The sequence below is a fragment of the Chlorocebus sabaeus genome, chromosome 21, assembly GCF_047675955.1.
Source record: "Chlorocebus sabaeus isolate Y175 chromosome 21, mChlSab1.0.hap1, whole genome shotgun sequence".
Classification (NCBI taxonomy): Eukaryota; Metazoa; Chordata; class Mammalia; order Primates; family Cercopithecidae; genus Chlorocebus; species Chlorocebus sabaeus.
The window spans coordinates 59,344,486-59,364,200 of record NC_132924.1 but is presented as its reverse complement, the minus strand read 5'-3'; the positions used below and the strand labels follow the sequence as shown (position 1 = coordinate 59,364,200).

General features: G+C 34.5%; 1 protein-coding gene across 1 annotated transcript in view; it reads right to left on the bottom strand.

Moving 5' to 3' along the window:
- Positions 1-19,715, bottom strand: part of CALCR (calcitonin receptor) — a 152,079-nt gene that overhangs the window by 54,487 nt on the left and 77,877 nt on the right. Inside the window, exons 3-4 of the mRNA XM_007982144.3 lie at positions 7,661-7,737; positions 218-371 (exon numbers count right to left, since the gene is read on the bottom strand). Coding sequence (XP_007980335.3) covers positions 218-371; positions 7,661-7,737 — 231 coding nt within the window. The remainder of the gene's footprint in view (positions 1-217; positions 372-7,660; positions 7,738-19,715) is intronic.

Below are 19,715 nucleotides of genomic sequence, written 5' to 3'. Positions count from 1 at the left end.
CAGTCATTTTATCATGAGGGCAGATGTTAGTCAAATTGCAGTCAGATGAACTTGGGCAAAGAAATTAGGCATATGCATTGCGTGAAATACACAAACATACCACAGTGTGAAAACTGCTGGCATATTAAATTAAAGTTATTCAACACATATTTAACCACAAAAGAAAATGTCTTTAATGTTGTTTCAAACATACGTTCATATATATCCTTCTCTTTACCTTCTCCTTGGTATGGGGGTAACTGCTGCATCCGGTCATAGCATTTGTACTGTGCATCCATCATCTTCTTTCGTCCTACGATGTAAAGAAATGGCTCGGGCTCTATTGTTGGATAGGTTTGATTTGAAAAGGCAGGAAGAATTGGGATTGGGTGCTGTATTAAAAAGAAAAATCAGTTACTTATAGACAGGAGGAATGGGTGAGCACAAACAAATGAGACAGCGAAAAAATTTGAAAATATTTGTTTTTGCTCTCTAAGCAATATTTATTCATGGTCTCTACGTACAATTTTTTTTCCTATATATAACTAAAAATGTTTTTACATTTCATCTACAAATTCTACCTGCACATTTTATATTTGCATTTACTATTGAAAATGGATAACACCTACACACACTCATACACCTCTTTATCAGCTAGGATTGTTTTAACTGTATTATGATTCTAAAGTTTAGAAGTAAACAAAACAAATAATCTAATTTCCAAAAAATAAAATATTAAATCAACTTTGCCTTACTCTAAAGAATCATGAATCATGTTATTAAAAAATAGACATAGTTCAATAAATAAGCTTTTTTATTTGATTATTTCAGCTAAATTTTATTGGTGCTGTGTACACTGCTAGAAATTTATCCCATCTATTCCATGGAACAAACAAAATATGTTTTATGCTCCTCATAATTGACCATAATTTCCTTAAATTGGTTTCAACAGCAGATGACCTGTACAGGGCAATTTATTTTCACTAATGAAAAATCGATGTATTTCTTAGATATTTATCTCAGCACATTTGCATTTTGGTACAGATTGACAATAGTTTTTTTTCAGTTTCAGTTAATCATCACTATCACAAGTCTCTCTTTTTCAAAGGTAATGTGGGTGTTTGAAAAGATCACTCTGTCACATTGCTCTTTCTAACTTGTGTTTATACAGATTTCAATTTCTTTTGTGGCTATGACCAATGTTTTTAGTGGTGTTGGAATCTGCGACTTTTTAATATCCATGTTCTACATAGAGATTTTTTCTTTTTTCTTTTTTCTTTTTTTTTTTTTGAGAAACCTAAAAACATCAGCCTGCACTGACTTTCCTTTTTCTGAATTTAGGAATGCTGTTTAATTTCTATCATACCTGTTGAAACTTCAGTTGTAAGAATGAAGTTTCTCCAGTTGTACTGATGGCAGAAGTGGTGTTATGTACTCTTCTATATGTGCTAGTTTCTAAACAAAACTCATCCTTATTAAGTTGACATGTATATTCCTGGCTCTTCATGGTGAATCCTCACTGTTTTCCATGCATGTCGGTGTGTATGTCCTACATGACAGCACATCACTAACTGCTAAGCTGTCCAGCACACAATCCAATCAAAATTCAGAGTTTGGAGAGAGTAGGGAGCACAAACATTCAGGATGGCTACAGATACAAGGTAGAATTTGAATTGAACCTTGAGTGTATGTAGTTTCTGCATAGGCACAAGGTGGGCTGAGAAGCTTTTTGGGATGGAGGGACCTTTCCCACAAAAGTCAGGAGGTTGGAAATGACATGCATGAACCACTGTGAGAAAATCATCTTGCCTGAAGGGGAGTATATTTGAGGGTAAGAAGGTCAGGACTTTGCTTTCAAGACTCTGCATTATCTGAATCTTCAGATAGCAAAAAAAGTTAAGACTTGTTTTGTCACTTTGAGCAGATTAGCAACCTCTCACTAGATCTGTTTCCTCAACCTAGGAAATGTAAAATAAGAAGAGCAGAAAGAATAATATTTATCATCTATGATGTTGTGAGGATGAACAAGAAAATAAACACAAAGTGTGAGGGACACGAAAGGTTCAAAACATTTTAGCTAATATTGTTAAAACATGGTATATAACATAATGTAATATGATAAAGATGTTTTATAGATTTTTGATCAGTGAAGGTTGTGAAAGGAGAATTTTTAGTAAAATTCATGCAGCAGGCATCAGATGTCCACAGGTTACAGGTGCAGGATGGGGTGGGGGCAGCAGGAAGTTGAAGGCCTGGCTGGAACAAGAAAGTACCACTCTTAGCACTTTCTCAAGAATAAAAACATGAAGGCATATTTGAATACAAGGAATGGGAAACAGTAATAGTCAAATAGTCCAGGTATTTAGCCTAGATATTTGGGGAAAAATATAGTTCCCAAGAAAGGGGAGACGCTGGGAAAGAAAAACATTTTTAGGGGGGCTTCTTCCCCTTAGTAAGTAAGTCCTATTTTGGGTTAGATTTGGAGATGGTAGCAAGCCATCCCAGTGGAAATAGCTTGCAAAGAGAAGATGGTGAATACTTAATATTATTATAACATTATGTGATAACTTCAAATGGACACCAATTGTGAATAAAGTTGACACTACTATTTAAACATTTTGTTTATTTCTAATTTTAATGTCTCTTGAATTTATGTCACAAGAGAAAGTAATGAACCCACAAAAATGATTAAAACTGTGCAAATCCTTTACCAATGCAGCTGAACACAATTCCTTTTGATATATGGCACTTTCCCCACTGGCCTTCAGATCAGTCAGCAAATATTGATCAAACTTGATGAGCCCAACATTGTGCCAGATACTGAGGATACAGTGTTGAATAAAATAAGTGTGGATCATGCTCTCATAGAGCTTACTGTCTGGCAAGACAGACCAACACTATAAAATGCATTTCTGATACCTTAAGTTATGAACAATAAAGAATCATCAGTCATAAAATTCTTAGATATTCCTAATGGAATTGGAACATGATTTGCAAAATTTTTTTTTTAAAAAAGGTAATTTGAAGGGATTCTATGTTGAGGTTTCTTTTTTAGTCTATTACTGAACATTTGTATGAATATATACGTTTTAAAAATTAAATTACATATCAGTAACCATCAAAGCAAGGATGGATCATGATGCCTTCACAATAGAGATATTAATTATTGGTTCAGTTTATACATGTGTTTTAGATTCTTCTTTTGTGGCCCTGAAATCTTCAGTTAATATGAGAATGATCATTTGATATATTATTAATTTCTGGACCATTTTCTCACCATCTTCAAATTGAATTCAAAGATGGAATATTATGTCATATATAAATCTTATCTGTCACTTGTATTAGATATGCTAAACACTAAGAACTATTTTGTTTAAAGCTGGCTTTCTTCCCAAAAGTAACATTCTGAATTCTCTTTTTAAATGGCTGACAACCAAGTAAGAGATTTTCCTGCTTTAGTTGGAAATTCATGGAAACCATAGGCAAATAGTATGTCCAAGGATATCAAGTAGAAAACCCTACGCTTGTATTTTCAATTACATTTTTATTTGCTTTAATGCAGTTTTAACATCAGTAACAGTGGAAATATGACAATCTGTATATGAGTAGTTATAATTCATGCTGATGAAGGTAGCTTCCATCTTATCATTCTTGCAATATTGAAACAAACTCCAGTGAATTTGTTTGAAGCTGGTTCAGTAGAGATTGTTTCAACACTGAAGGAATGAAAAATTAGAACCTCTGTTGTCAGATGAGCGGTAATAATCGGCATCAGTTCCTGGTCTGGTTCATATTTGAGCGCTGAAGATGGAATTTTCCCAGCAGTAGATGAATGTCTCAGTGGTCTTCTTCCTAAAATAACATACTCATTGGCACATTCTGTTTATGTATACAGTCATCCCTTTGTATACTCAGGGGATTGGTTGCAGGACCTCCTGTGGACACCAAAATCTGAGGATGCTTAGGTCCTTCATATAAAATGGTGTAGTATTTGCATATAACCTATGTACATCCTCCTGTATTATTTAAATCATCTCTAGATTATTTATACCTAGTACAATATAAATGTGATGTAAATAGTTGGTATACTGTATTATTTAGGAAACAATAAAAAGAAAAATAGTCTGTATGTTTTCAATACATTTTTTTCCTGAATATTTTCTATCTGAGATTGGTTCAATCTATGGATGTACAACTCATGGATACAGAGGGCTGACTGGATAGATAGATAGATAGATAGATAGATAGATAGATATAAACATATAAATATATGCATATGTATGATTATATATATATAATACATATACATATAAGCTTAAAAATAACACATATACAAATTTCATGAAGTTTATTAAATGTTAAACTTTTGCTGATAATTTTATACAAATAAGAATTGCTGGGAAGGTGGTATTATTTTCAGCAATACAGAGACAAAATAAAACCAGTAATGATTGGATGAAACTACCAAGCAATGTAAGAGACTTAAAATATCCTACTTATTATAAGTGTTAAGTCTGTACTACTTATTTCAGGGGGTTAAATAAATATATGATTATATGATCACATCCAGATATAAATGAAATATTAAGGGCATATTGTTTTTCTGAAAAAAAAACATCAGTTTTCAAAGTTTTGCATATAAACCATCTTACATTATTTTTCAACAAACAAACAAACAAACCTCTTGTTGTCCCATGTAACAGTTTAGCTGCCGTATATGTGATGTCACTCCTAAAGGTTCAAGTAAATGGCGCCACAAATACGACCACCAAGCTGCCACCAACAGCAGTAGTCAGCAGCCCAAGCATCATTGTTTTTTTCAGTCAACAAATACTTTGAGTGCCTCTCACATGTCAGGCACTCTTCTAGGTTCTGCAAATTCAGCAGTGAACAAAACTGGCAAGTCACCTGCTCTCATGGAGCTTACATTCTAGATTTTATCCACACTAATCATGGAGTCCACAAGAAAGCTATCTGATTTGAAATGGTCATATGCTTATGCAATTCCTACTGTGATGTAGGACAGTCAGGTTGCTTTTGGGTTACAGTTTCTAGTAGTAGAGAGACAGTTACAGAGCTGTTCTTCATGGAACCTTGAGAAATGGTCCATCTCTGCAATAGTTCAAGCCCACTGAGTGTATGGACCCAAGCTACTGTGCTGAAGGGAGAGCTTCCTGTTGATTGCCACAGGCATAACTGCTCTAAAAAGAATATAAACCTAGAATCTACAAACTGATGTAACCAATGGGATTTTCATGTCACCATCCTTAATGTTGATAATGTATATAATTATTTTTGCTTTTCAGTTACTTATACGTTTCAAAATAAGAAAGGACAAAGCACACTGTTGTAAAAGTGTTAGTCCTGGTTTTCCTGGGTAGGATCAGACGCCTGGCTGGTGTACTGTGTAATTCTACTTACATTATATAAACAACAAAACTGCATATATCATAAATTCAAAGCAAATAGGTGAACATAGCTAAGTAAACACATAACAATAACACCTGCTCTGAAGAACCTAATTTTTTATGTCTTCATTATTGCCATTGGCATTGTGGTCATCCGCATCATCACTAGCATCTTTTTCTGAGAGTTCACTGTATACCAACCACTGTTCTAAGCTTACTATATACCTCACAGGAGGGAGAGGAATTGAGTGGGTGGTTATGGCTAATGGAAAGAGGTTAGTTGAAGGTGGTGACTCAAACTGATACTTTAAAAACTATATGGAAATCAAATCGATAGAGTTTGATAGTTAGTGTATTTTCACAACAATCTATTGTCTAAAAAGTAATATTTTGGATGAGTTAGGAACATTGTCATTAAATTTTTTTTTCTCTGGGAAGTGTCAATGTGCACATAATAAATGTTTTGAAGAAAATGGACATATCAAATTTTGTTTTATGGACAAATCCTCCAAATCAAATATATAATCCAAATACAGAGAGAGAAGCAAATTTCTCTCTGTCACAGCAAAGAGAGCACAAACCCATTTAAATGCCCTGTTCAGTTATGCTTGCTGGTCAAGAGGTGCCCACAAGCCATAAAATGTTTCTGTCCATGGCTCATGCAAAGATGTGCATTTTTTTCAATATTTAAATTATAGACTACATTAGCTAAAAGTTTTGAATAAAAATGACCTGCTTTACTTTTTTAACACACTACAAATTTTCTAAAGTCTTTGTAATAAAAAAGGCAATTAGATAATCTTCAAACAATTTTGTTAGTATTTAGTTCTTTAGTTTTTCTTCTGTCATGTTCAATATAATTATTTGATTTATGAAACATGATTATTCAAAAACATTCACATATACTAGATCACTTAGGATTTCATTTGAGCTATGAAAAATAACAGTATCAATAATATATAGCAATATTTTTGTATCCATAGAAGACCACATAAGGCCTGGATATTTACAGACAAATTAAAATATTCTATTAGTTTCCACAGTAGTGTTGTTTAGTGTTTTTATTATATTTCCAATGACATAAAGAAACCTGCATTTCCAAATGCTAATTACTTTTAGAAAACTATACTGTAATTTATCTAAAGAAATATTTAATAGGATAAAATGATAAGACAACCTGATAATAAAATAAGTTATACTCATTGTCCAAATAGGTGCAAAAGGGTTGCATTAATAGTCATTCCCCTAAACCATTTATTTGATGTACAGTATTACAAAATAAAAATTGCCTTACAAACTAAATTAACATTTATGAAATAGTAGTAATATTTTTTCTTGAATAATATAAAGACAAACAGTTTAGACAGACTTGTAGGCCTATACTACACATTAATAAACAATGGAAATCCTGGAACCCTATGCAAGCTTTTTGTGGGTCAGTATGACAGTATGAGATATTGAGTGATCTTTGTAGCCAGCTGTAATTCATTAGCAAATGTTACTCTGATGTGATAGAAAGGATAAGAAGCAAGGCAGCTCCACATTGATTTATGTAAAATTTACTCATCTCCCTTTCATGTGCTATTGAAGCTGATGTGATGGTGGGTTAACAATGTTGACACAAATAATAGGCATTGATAGTATTTTCTAAGATGATTGTATTTCCGATTACTTGCTAAATCTTTTAGGAATAAAACAAAATACAATTACATAAACATAATTTAAAAGGTTGGAGAAAGAATTATAGAATAATAGTGGTATATAAAGACTTGAAGATTCTGTAGTCAGTTTTTGATGAAAAATACATTTGAAATCAAATGCCAGACTGAAAGAGTTCAGATGTTTTAAAAGGATTGAACAGCCCAGATGTTTTAAAAGGATTGAACAGCCCAGAAACTATCATTCAAATCATAGTTTTGAACTATGATTCAAAACATAGTTTTATCAACATGAAAACATTTTACCTGAGAATATTATTTACCATCTAGGTTAATTTCTAAGATAATATGGAGATGTCTCAAATTAATGCTAAAGTCTTATAAACAAAGCTCAAATTTCTGGGTAGACTATAAACACTAATTTAAATTAGAGACCGTTCAGAGGAGAGATTTGTTAACAAAATATTAAGCAAAATAATGTTTTTGAGGAACTTAGTTTTGGCTTCTGGAGACCAATGCCTACCCTTGCAAATACTTATTCAATCACACTCAGAACATTCCTCCTTATTCAACATTCTTCATTAGCATGGCTTTGAATAATTTTGTTTTACTTACATTTAGAAGCAGAAACAGTGCGAAGCACCGGCATGTAAATGCGAACCTCATTTTTGGTTTTTGAAGATCTCTTTGTCCTAGAAAAATATAAAAGCAACAAAGACTAAAATTAATATATCTCTAATATTGGCTATGGCATTTCATTTTCATTTTTTTCTACTTAAAGAGGATCGAAGTCCCAAGACACCCTAAAAAACACATGTAGGAAAGAACAGTATGCTTGTGATGCAAATGCAGTGAAGATTCCATTGCTTTTCCTGTCAACCAGATTGTTATACTTGAGACCCTCCTATTAAGAAATTCTGGAACTGCCTTTGCATATTAGGACAGAAATAAAGACATTCCAAGAGAGCAAGAGCAAATCACGTCAACTTCAATTAACAAGTGTCATCAATACAGCTGCTGAAAATTGCAATGAAGACATCTACCAAGAAGTCACCTCACTGGACATAAACAAATAAAATCTATAATTTGCGAAAGATTAATCATCATGCCCTCTAGGTAGTCTAAGGTCAACTCTAAAAGTAGCCTTATTTAAAGCTTTGAGTAATTTTCTTTCCTATAAATGTTTCTTTAAGCTTCAAGTTGCTAGTAAGAACAAATTTCTTCCATAGCAATGATTGAGTATTTCATTTAACAACTCACCATTCATACTCAAGAGCATAATCACCCAAACAGTCTGCTTAGTCACAAATATCAAACAGTTTTTCATGGCTCTGCAGATAATTTTATGCAAGAAAAGATAACAAAGGGTTAAATATTTGAAATATACATATATTTCTTTTCATCAGTGGGATTTGTGTGAAATCTACATTCCGACTAGGGGTGAGTGGTTATGATTGCATCTTAACTGATAATTTCCTCTGGTACTACATCCATTGTATTACCTATAGAATTTACCTATCCTTTATCCAGGAGAACTTCCTCAACCTAGCAAGACTGGCCAACATGCAAATTCAGGAAATACAGAGAACACCACTAAGATATTTCATGAGAAGATCAACTCCAAGACACATAATCATCAGATTCTCCAAGGTCGAAATGAATGAAAAAATATTAAGGGCAGCCAGAGAGAAAGGCAAAGTAACCTACAAAGCAAAGCCCATCAGACTAACAGCAGACCTCTCCACAGAAACTCTGCAAGCCAGAGGAGATTGGGGGCCAATTTCAACATTCTTAAATAAAAGAATTTTCAACTCAGAATTTAACATTCGGTCAAACTAAGCTTCATAAGCGAAGGAGATATAAAATCGTTTCCAGGCAAGCAAATGCTGAGAGATTTTATTACCACTAGTCTTGCCTTGCAAAAGCTCCTGAAAGAAGCACTAAATATGGAAAGGAAAAACCAGTACCAGCCACTGCAAAAACACACCAAAATATAAAGACCAACGGCACTATGAAGAAACTGCATCAACTGTTGTGCAAAATAACCAGATAGCATCATGATGATGGATCAAATTCACACATAAGAATGCTAACCTTAAATGTAAATGGGCTAAATGCCCCAATTAAAAGACACAGACTGGCAAATTGGGTAAAAAATCAAGACCCATTGATGTGCTATATTCAGGAGATCCATTTCATGTGCAAAGACACACATAGGTTCAAAGTAAAGGGATGGAGGAAAATCTACCCAGCAAATGGAAAACAAAACAAAACAAAACAAACAAACAAACAAAAAAAGCAGGGGTTACAATCCTAGTCTCTGAAAAACAGACTTTAAACCAACAAGATAAAAAAAAAAAAAAGAAAAAGAAAAAAAAAAAAGAGACAAAGAAGGAAGGGCCTTACATAACGGTAAAGGGAATAATTCAACAAGAGCTAACTCCTCCAAATAAATATATTCACCCAATACAGGAACACCCAGATTCATAAAACAAGTTATCAGAGACCTACAAAGACACTTAGACTCTCACACAATAATAGTGGGAGACTTTAACACTCTACTATCAATATTAGAGAGATCAATGAGACAGAAAATTAGCAAGGATATTCAAGGCTTTAATTCACCTCTGTATCAAGTGGACCTAATAGACATCTACAGAATTCTCCAACCCAAATCAACAGAATATACATTCTTCTCAGTGCCACATGGAACTAGTTCTAAAATCAACCACATAATTGGAAGTAAAATACTCCTCAGCAAATGCAAAAGAACTAAAATCATAACAAACAGTCTCTCAGACCACAATGCAATCAAATTAGACCTCAGGATTAAGAAACACATTCAAAACCACACAATTACATGGAAATTGAACAACCTGCTTCCAAGTGACTCCTGGGTAAATAAAGGAATTCAGGCAGAAATCAAGAAGTTCTTGGAAACCGATGAGAATAAAGAGACAATGTACCAGAATCTCTGTGACACAGCTAAAGCAGTGTTAAGAGGGAAATTTATAGTACTAAATGCACACATCACAAAGTTGCAAAGATCTCAAATCGACACCCTAACATCACAATTAAAAGAGCTAGAGAGGCAAAAGCAAACTAATCCAAAAGCTAGCAGAAAACAAGAAATAATGAAGAGCAGAGCAGAATTGATGGACATAGAAACTCAAACAACCCTCCAAAAAATCAATGAAACCAGGAGCTGGTTTTTTGAAAAAATTAACAAAATAGATAGACCACTAGCTAGACTAATAAAGAAGGAAAGAGAGAAGATTCAAATAGATACAATAAAATATGAAAAAGGGAGTATCACCACTGACGCCACAGAAATACAAACTACCATCAGAGAATACTATAAAAACCTCTACACAAATAAACTAGAAAATCTAGAAGAAATGGAAAAATTCCTGGTACCCTCCCAAGACTAAACTAGGAAGAAGCTGAAGCCCTGAATAGTACAGTAGCAAGTTCTGAAATTGAGGCAGTAATTAATGGCCTATGAACCAAAAAATGCCCAGGACCAAATGGATCCACAGCTGAATTCTACAAGAGATACAAAGAAGAGTTGGTACCATTTCTTCTGAAACTATTCCAAAGAATTGAAAATGAGGGACTCCTTTCTAGCTCATTTTATGAAGCCAGCATCATCCTGATACCAAATCCGGGCAGAGACACAACAAAAGAAGAAAACTTCAGACCAATATCCCTGAAGAGCATTGATGTGAAAATCCTCAATAAAATATTGGCAAACTGAACCCAGCAGGACATCAAAAAACATATCTACCATGATCAAGTTGGCTTCATCCTGAGATGCAAGTCTGGTTCAACATATGCAAATTAATAAATGTAATCCATCACATAAACAGAACCAAAGACAAAAACCACATGATTATCTCAATAGATGCAGAAAAGGCCTTTGATAAAAGTCAACATACCTTCATGTTAAAAACTCTCAATAGACTAGGTACTGATGGAACATATCTCAAAATAAGTTATTTATGACAAACCCACAGCCAATATCATATTGAATGGGGAAAACTGAAAGCATTCCCTTTGAAAACCAACATAGACAAGAATACCCTCTCTCACTGCTCCTGTTCAACATGGTATTGGAAGTTCTGGCCAGGGCAAAAATCAGGCAAGATAAATAAATGAAGGGTATTCAAATAGGAATAGAGGAAGTCAAATTGTCTGTGTTTGCAGACATTTTATATTTAGAATACCCCATCATCTCAGCCCCAAAACTCCTTAAGCTGATAAGTAACTTCAGCAAAGTCTCAGGATACATAACCAATGTGCGAAAATTGCAAGCATTCCTTTAATCCAACAATAGACAAGCAGAGAGCCAATTCACAATCATTACAAAGAGAATAAAACACCCAGGAATACAGCTAATGAGGGATATGAAGGACCTCTTCAAGGAGAACTACAAATCACTGCTCAAGGAAATAAGAGATTACACAAACAAATGGAAAAATATTCCATCCTCATGGATAGGAAGAATCAATATCATGAAAATGGCCATACTGCTCAAAGTAATTTATAGATTCTATGCTATTCCCATCAAACTACCACTGACATTTTTCATAGAATTAGAAAAAACTACTTTAAATTTCATATGGAATCAAGAAAGAACCCATATAGCCAAGATAATCCTAAGCAAAAAGAACAAAGCTGGAGGCATCACACTACCTGACTTCAAACTATACTACAAAGCTACAGTAACCAAAACAGCATGGCACTGGTACCAAAACAGACATATAGACCAATGGAATGGAACAGAACAGAGACCTAAATAAACAGAGACCAAAAATAACACCACACATCTACAACTATCTGATCTTCAGCAAACTTGACAAAAACAAGCAATGGGGAAAGGATTTCCTATTCAATAAATAGTGTTGGGAAAAGTAGTAGCCATATGCAGAAAACTAAAAATGAACCTCTTCCTTACACCTTATACAAAAATTAACTCAAGATAGATTAAATTCTTAAATAAAAACCCCAAACCATAAAAACTCTAGAAGAAAATCTAGGTAATACCATTCAGGACATAGGCACTGGCAAAGACTTCATGACAAAAATGCCAAAAGCAATTGCAACAAAAGCCAAAATAGATAAATGGGAGCTAATTAAACTAAAGAACTTCCACACAGCAAAAGAAACTATCATCAGAGTGAACCAGCAATCTACAGAATGGGAGAAAATTTTTGCAATCTACCTGACAAAGGTCTAATATCCAAAATTTACAAGGAATTTAAACAAATTTACAAGAAGAAAACAAACCACCCCATCAAAAAGTGGGCAAAAGATCTGGACACTTCTCAAAAGAAGACATTTACACAGTCAACAAACATATGAAAAAAAGCTCAACATCGCTGATCCTTATGGAAATGCAAATCAAAACCACAATAAGATACCATGCATGTCACACCAGTCAGAATGGTGATTATTAAAAAGTCAAGAAACCATAGATGCTAGAGGCTGTGGAGAAATAGGAATGCTTTTACACTGTTGGTGGGAATGTAAATTAGCTCAACCATTGTAGAAGATAGCATGGTGATTCCTCAAGGATCTAGAACCAGAAATACCATTTGACCCAGCAATCCCATTACTGGGTATATATCCAAAGGAATACAAATCATTCAACTATGAAGACACATGCACATGTATGTTTACTGCAGCACTATTTACAATAACAATGTCATGGAACCAACCAAAATGCCCATCAAAGACAAACTGTATAAAGAAAATGTGGTACATATATACCATGGAATACTATGCAGCCATAAAAAGGAATGAGCTCATATCCCTGCAAAGGATGAAGCTGAAAGTCATCATCCTCAGCAAACTAACACAGGAACAGAAAACCAAACACCACATATTCTCGTTCATAAGTGGGAGTTGAACAATGAGAACACATGAACACAGAGAGGGGAACAACACACAGCAAGCCCTGTTGGTGGGTGGTGTGAAGGGAGGAAACTTAGAGGACAGGTCAATAGGTGTAAAAATCTTATTTTTTAAAAAGAAAAAAATTAAAATAAATGAAATATATACTCACATATTTAAAAAAATCAAAGAATAGTTAAAAATGTATTTACAGATTTTACCAGATATAAATTACTGTCTACAATGTATGCCTATTATACTTATCACCAAAAGAGTAAATTCTATTCAATTTACATATTGGTATAACAGGAAATTGAGAATGTAAATTATAATTTTCAAATGTCATTTTATATGTTGATCATTATTCATTGTTTCTGATTTATTTCAAGTTCACTCAATAAATTAGAAGCATATACACACATGCATTAAGTGCTGAGGCACTACATGAAATTTAAATATGAGCTGGATGAGATATGGTTCCAGTATAAGAAGTTGAGCATCTGAGTGGGGAAGGGCATACACGATATAAGATGTTGCAAAATAACTCAAATGCAGACTGGATAAAATGTTCAATGAAATTGCAAAAATGTAGGGCCTTATAAGAGGGTTACATAATTTTTGATTGGGAGATCAGGGAGGGTATTATATTTTGAGATAAAATTTGAAAACTTGAATAGGGTCTTGAAAAGCAAAGACCTCCTAGTCAGAGAAAGCAAATAAAAACAACATATGGATCTAGGAAAACTTAGGATAACTAAAGAATAATGAATATAATAGTTTAAGTTAGCTGGAGCATAAAGCCTCTTAGGGAGTGGAAATACGGCTGAAAAGGTAGGTTTTGAGTGCTTAGGAAATGTATTACCCAAACTACCCATTTGGCATTCTGTGTATTTCTATGTATTTTCATCTACATATATACACATCTTAACAACCTTACCTAATGCTAAACCCTTTCAGATAAGAATTATTTTTTAGATAGCTATGCATCTCTGGCACATCACAAAATTGTTTATTTTTGTTTAGGTTTATTATTATTGATGTTTATTATTACTGATAATGATGGTGGCTTGTGATCTAATGAGTTAACTAAAACATGGAATTCTGATTTTTTACAACTGTATCCTCACCACACCACCACATTGGCAAATCTAAATTTATTAATTTCTCTGTCCATTTTCTTGCATTTCTCATATCAGTGTCTTACACAATTATCCATGAATTGTATGAATAAGAAAGTAGCGATCCTTCTCAATTCTACTCACTTCTTCATTCCAAGCTTCTAATCTCTAGGACTCTCTGATTCCATCTGCATTTTGGGATCTTTTCAAACATGTCCATCCTATCTACTGCTTTAGTGCAGGTCACCATCTTTCTCTTCAGTTCCCTGGCAACAGCCTCTAGCCCAGTTTCCCTGCTTCAAGTCGTAATCACTCCAACTGGTATTCCATATTAAAATGAGTGCAATTTTACTCTTCTTTAGCAATTCCCTACAAACTTTAAGTAAGTGCAAAGAACCATTGGCGAGGAGTACAATACAGGACCCCGTTATAGTAACAAGCACCAGTGTGATCATGAAGAGAAATAGAGAAAAATTAAAATTGTCTCTTAGATTTGTGGCTTGGTAAAAGGACAGATAAGAAATTCAGGAGAGGAAAATAAAAGGCCAGATAAGAAATTCAGGAGAGGAAAGTAGGTGGAGGAGGCAAACTTTTGATTTGTGTCTTTCTTGTTGATTGGGAAAATTACTACTTCCATATATTGGGTGAGGCTTATTTCCTGGTGTGAAAAGTAGAGCTTTTGAGATGTATACATACTTGTGAAACTGACACAGTTTTCCTTGTCTATATCCTGCATCTTACAAAGTACAAAGAAATCATTGACACACATTAAATTCCTAAAGGCATGATTGTCCTGTAATTTAGCCTCTGAGAGAAGAAGGATACTTAGAACACCATGGGTGGTGCCAGAATGAAAAACCAAATCTTCTCTTGACATGATCCTCCTCATTAATTCCAAACGTGAGAGCTAATATGGTGAGAAGCCAGCTTCTTTATGAAGGTGAATATGGGTGATTAGATGGCTAATTGATAGTACATGGTACTATCCATGTCATGTATTTGATATTTTGTAATGTAGAAGTTGCTGTTTGACTCAACAGTGTTATTAAAATGAGGAGCACTGGAGGCAATGGGAGACTTATCACTTTAAGGTGAATGAGCTGCACAGTCATCTTGTTGTAGGAAAGGGGACCCCCATGGTCTTAAAGCCCCACATGCGACATTTACAAATGTATCACAAGCAGCTTATAAGAACAAAAATAGCATGAAAACAGATCTGAGAGTGAATATTCAGAAACAACAGAGGAGATTTAGATAAGAAACAATGTCTTTTGTTTTGCCTATTAATTGAAGAGGTCTTAATTTTAAAGACTTGCATTATTTGGAACTATAACAAATGCCTCATGCACAAATTATAGTAGATCTCTGCTCACCAAGCCTGCCTCTAGTCGGAAAACTTGCACTGCAGTTGTCCTGGGTTAAACAATGCCTTGTACATATAGTTTTTTGAAAAAAAGCACATTATGGTGATTCCTGAGGAGGGGAGAAAAAAACATATACAGGTAGAGTTGTGAAGAAAGGAGGTGCTTTATCAGTTTCAGAGAGAAAAGCAGGGAAAGAAGAGTAGAATCAGGCTGAAGAATGAGATAATTTCCCTTTCCTGAGATTATTAGAAGGAAGAAAAGAATGGGAGAGAGTGTTAATGAGAGTGACGACCGTGGGGAATCCAGGATGAACTGACAGAGGCCGATGGCTTAGTTGAAGAGATGATTAAAAGACAGAATGAAAGGATGGATAGACTGGAGGGTGGAATCTAGAGATTGATTTAGTGTGCGATTTAAAACAGGCAAGATTCACGGTGATATTGGTTGTGTTCACAGTTCAGTGACCTTCAGGAAAATAGCCCTGACCTGAGCCTTAGAGAGTGAAACTGGACCCAGCTAGAAAGGACAATATTACCAAACAGCAGTTAGTTGGTATGAAATGCACCTTGAGAACTTTCAAATTGGAATGGAAACAGGTGATACAGAAGACCTGCAACCAGAAAATCATCTGGTACACCAGGAAGATCACTCAAAGAAAATCAGAACAAAGTTTAACTTTGACATAAGATTATTTATTTACTTGCTTCTTGATGAATTACCATCTCCATAGCAAGGATTTTGTTCACTCTTGCAACCCAAGAACCTAGAGAAGAGCCTGGAACATAGTAAATGCTCAGTAGATGTTGGCTGCTTGGTTTAAGGGATAATTTAGGGACAGAACCTAAGGAATGTCAATCTGATAATTTAGTAAGACAGGAAGCATTGACCTTTACTTAAAGTGCCCTAATCGTGGAGCCAAAAAAATTCTAATTTCTGCTTCTCCCTTTATTATTATTATTGTTATTTTTGAACAAAGAACTTCACTTTTATGCCAGTTTCTTATCTATAGAATGACTACTTAGCCATGCCCTCCTTGAATAGGAGAAGTATACAAGACCTGTCTCAGTAATCTGGCTCCTTAGAGTAATGATTTCCAACATGTCTTTTAACCACTTTTTTTCAAACAAAAACCCTGACAGGAGCCCCATCCTGGTAGAGTCAATGTGAAGCCTAAACCAGGTCAATGTGGAGCCTAAACATCTCATTGTCATGGCTGATTTAGAACGTGCAAATGAAAAAGCTATTGTCAGAGGTTCAGTTACTGGTGGGACAACCGAATCCACACTGGTTTGTATCCATAAATCGACACTTGCCACTAATCTTCTCTCCAGAAAATTTCATCCTAGGATGGCAAAAGTGGGTGGATCAGTGGAAATCATTTCTTCTGTGAATAAATAAAATCAAAATCAGTAAATCAATGATAATATGATTGAACAGAATGTCTTCATGTACGGGGAACAAATTTACTTGAAAAGTAAAGTGAAATTATCTTTATTTTTTGTGGGAAGAGTACAAAATGTCAATGTCTGAAAATAATGTGTGTATTCTCATAGATTGACATTTCCAAAAGCATGTTCCATAGAAGAGCAGCAATCCCATGAGAAGCAGCACAAAATAAACTTTCCAAGGCCGAATAAGTTTAGGAAATTAAGTCTTTCCTATTCTTCTCTCAGAGATTTACTGCAGACATTAGCACTTTAAAGACTCTAATTTTTCTGTACAAAAAAGACCCCTTTGATGTTAACTCTTCATTTCCCAAACCTGATTGACCATGAAACACTTTTATGGTGTGATAACAATTAATAACCCATCTATAGAGTATACTTTGGAAAATGCTCTTTTAGCTCAATGGCAATTTCTAAACCACTCTAGTTGATTAAGCCTGCAAATCATGAGAACAAGCTGCCCTTTTACTTATAATTTTCTCTCTTTCCCATTCATGAAGCAAAAGAGGAATTCCTGAGGTCTTCAACATTCTCTAGCCTTGGTACGCCCAGTACTATAACGGGCATCTCATAGGCGATTACTCCCTTGGAGCAGTATTTGTCAAGAACCTTTCCACCAATATCTTGACTATGAGAACAAGGAGTAGGATGAGGAATGTGGGCAAAGAGTAGTGAAAAGGAACATGGCTTGTCTCAAAACAGCTATGAGTTGTTGAAACCCAAGGCCTAGAATCTTTTTCAAATATAAAATTTGGCATTTCTTTCTAGATAATTCTATTTAATATGTTTCTGTAGCTGCAGTCTAAGTGAATAAGTAAATGAACTTTGTGAAACCACAGGATAGGCTGGTTTGTTGTCATAGCAAAGCCTTCTGTTGGACGACTCCTTGATTATATAACCTACTTGAAAATCATTCTTCATCATTACAGGAACTAACTTGCCAAGGCATAATATGGCCATAAACCCAATTTATGTTGCCACATTAAGCAAAACAGAGTGCCTTCCTACTCCTCCTCATGAGTTTAAAATGTCTATCTAAATTCAGGCTCCAAGTATAGCTGGTAGAAAGACTTGGCACTTTCTGCATTGGCGAACTGTTTTGGGTAAACAGCATGACACACAATGTCAGAGAAATAATTCAGATGATAGGGGAAATAGAATAAAAATGATGTCATATTGAAAGAAATAAGACTTTTTCTTTTACTCATGTCAATGACCTGACTCAGCTATGTATTTTTACATCAGTCATGCTAATTTAGCTCTTATTGAGCATACTGAGCTCTTATAAACTTAACAACTTTGTATCTTGCATTTTGTGTATACATCATCTAATTGGCATTTAATAGTTACTGTGTTTTCAGTACCAGGCTATATTATTACATACATGTTCTTTGATTTAGTTCTTAAGACAAAACGTTGTAGATTCTCCTTTTACACTTAGCTTATGGATGAGCAACTCAAAGCTCAAGGAGATTAGCAGATTAGGTTAGTTTCCAGTCATGAAGTTATTGAGTGGACAAATCAGGTGTTCTGACTCCTAGTCCTGTGCCCTCAGAGTGGTCTCTCCAACCACCAAGCTATTTCTGTCTTAACAATATCCCTGACTTCAACCAGCCCAGGGCTTTCCATATCATACTTGTTTAATACATGTTTTTTGAGGGTATAAATGAAAAGAAGATCTAATAGCCATGCCCTTCATATCTTTTCAAAGTTTCCATGGAGAACCCAGTCTCAAATTACTCTTGATCTCTGTTATATCTGTTTATCAACTCATATGTTATTTTCACTGTTATTTTTAAGCACATAGATAATGTTTTTATTATCACTGCCAGAAGTTCAAAGACAAAAAGCCCACAGTCCAGAAATCCCTGGTAGGAATAATCCAGCATGGATATATATTTCTAGCTATTAAGGGGAAATGGCTAGAAAGCACATTTCTACTCCAAGATGCTAACCTAATCCTGGTGGAAATGGTATAAACTACTTGACAAATTTTGAAAAGTTACTGGTCACATTTTTGTCGGCATTTCTACTCTAAGACCCATCTCCTTAAGTAACTTTAATTATACTTGCTAGTGGGAAACATAACAATGATATAAGATGTAAAATGAAGCAATGATGTATACTGGTTTGGTGGAAGTTTTCAAAAATAATTAGTTTACTTTGAATTTGAGTACCACATCCTGTGTAACAGAGTAGTTAATACAAGACTCTACACAAAGCCTTGCACATAGTAAGTGCTCAATAAGTATTTATTGAATGAACAGATACATGACATCTAAGTAGTTGGTCAGGCAACATTAATAAACAAGGAGATCTTAGAGAAATGGTTCAGAATTATGTGCAGTTCAGAATTGTGCCGTTACTCGAATGGCTATTATTAATGGATAATTAGATACGATTTGTCTAATTAAAACTAATTTAAGAAAAGGACATTATAACCTCATGTATACTTGCTAGTATCGGAACTCAATAACAGCCATGATAAAGGCAAGATAGAAACTGTTTGGTTCAAATCAATTTAACTAAAAATACATCATGTACTTATTAGATGTGTTTCAATGCTTTCTTAAGGTAAAGCTGAACTTCAATATGTGAGAGATTGGGAGAAAAATAATCTAATCTAAAGGATCAGCATGAAGATACTGGAATCACTAAGCATACTGAAGAAACCCTGAGTGGCTTTATTCCAAAATTTGTGTTCTTAGTCACTACATATAGACTGTCATATATGAGAGAATAAAGTAAACTCAGTTTTGGACAAATGGAAATTGAATTATCAGAAGGGTCTTCTACTTGGAGAAACTGATTGTAATTAGCATGTTCATGGTTTCTTTGTAACTTTTCA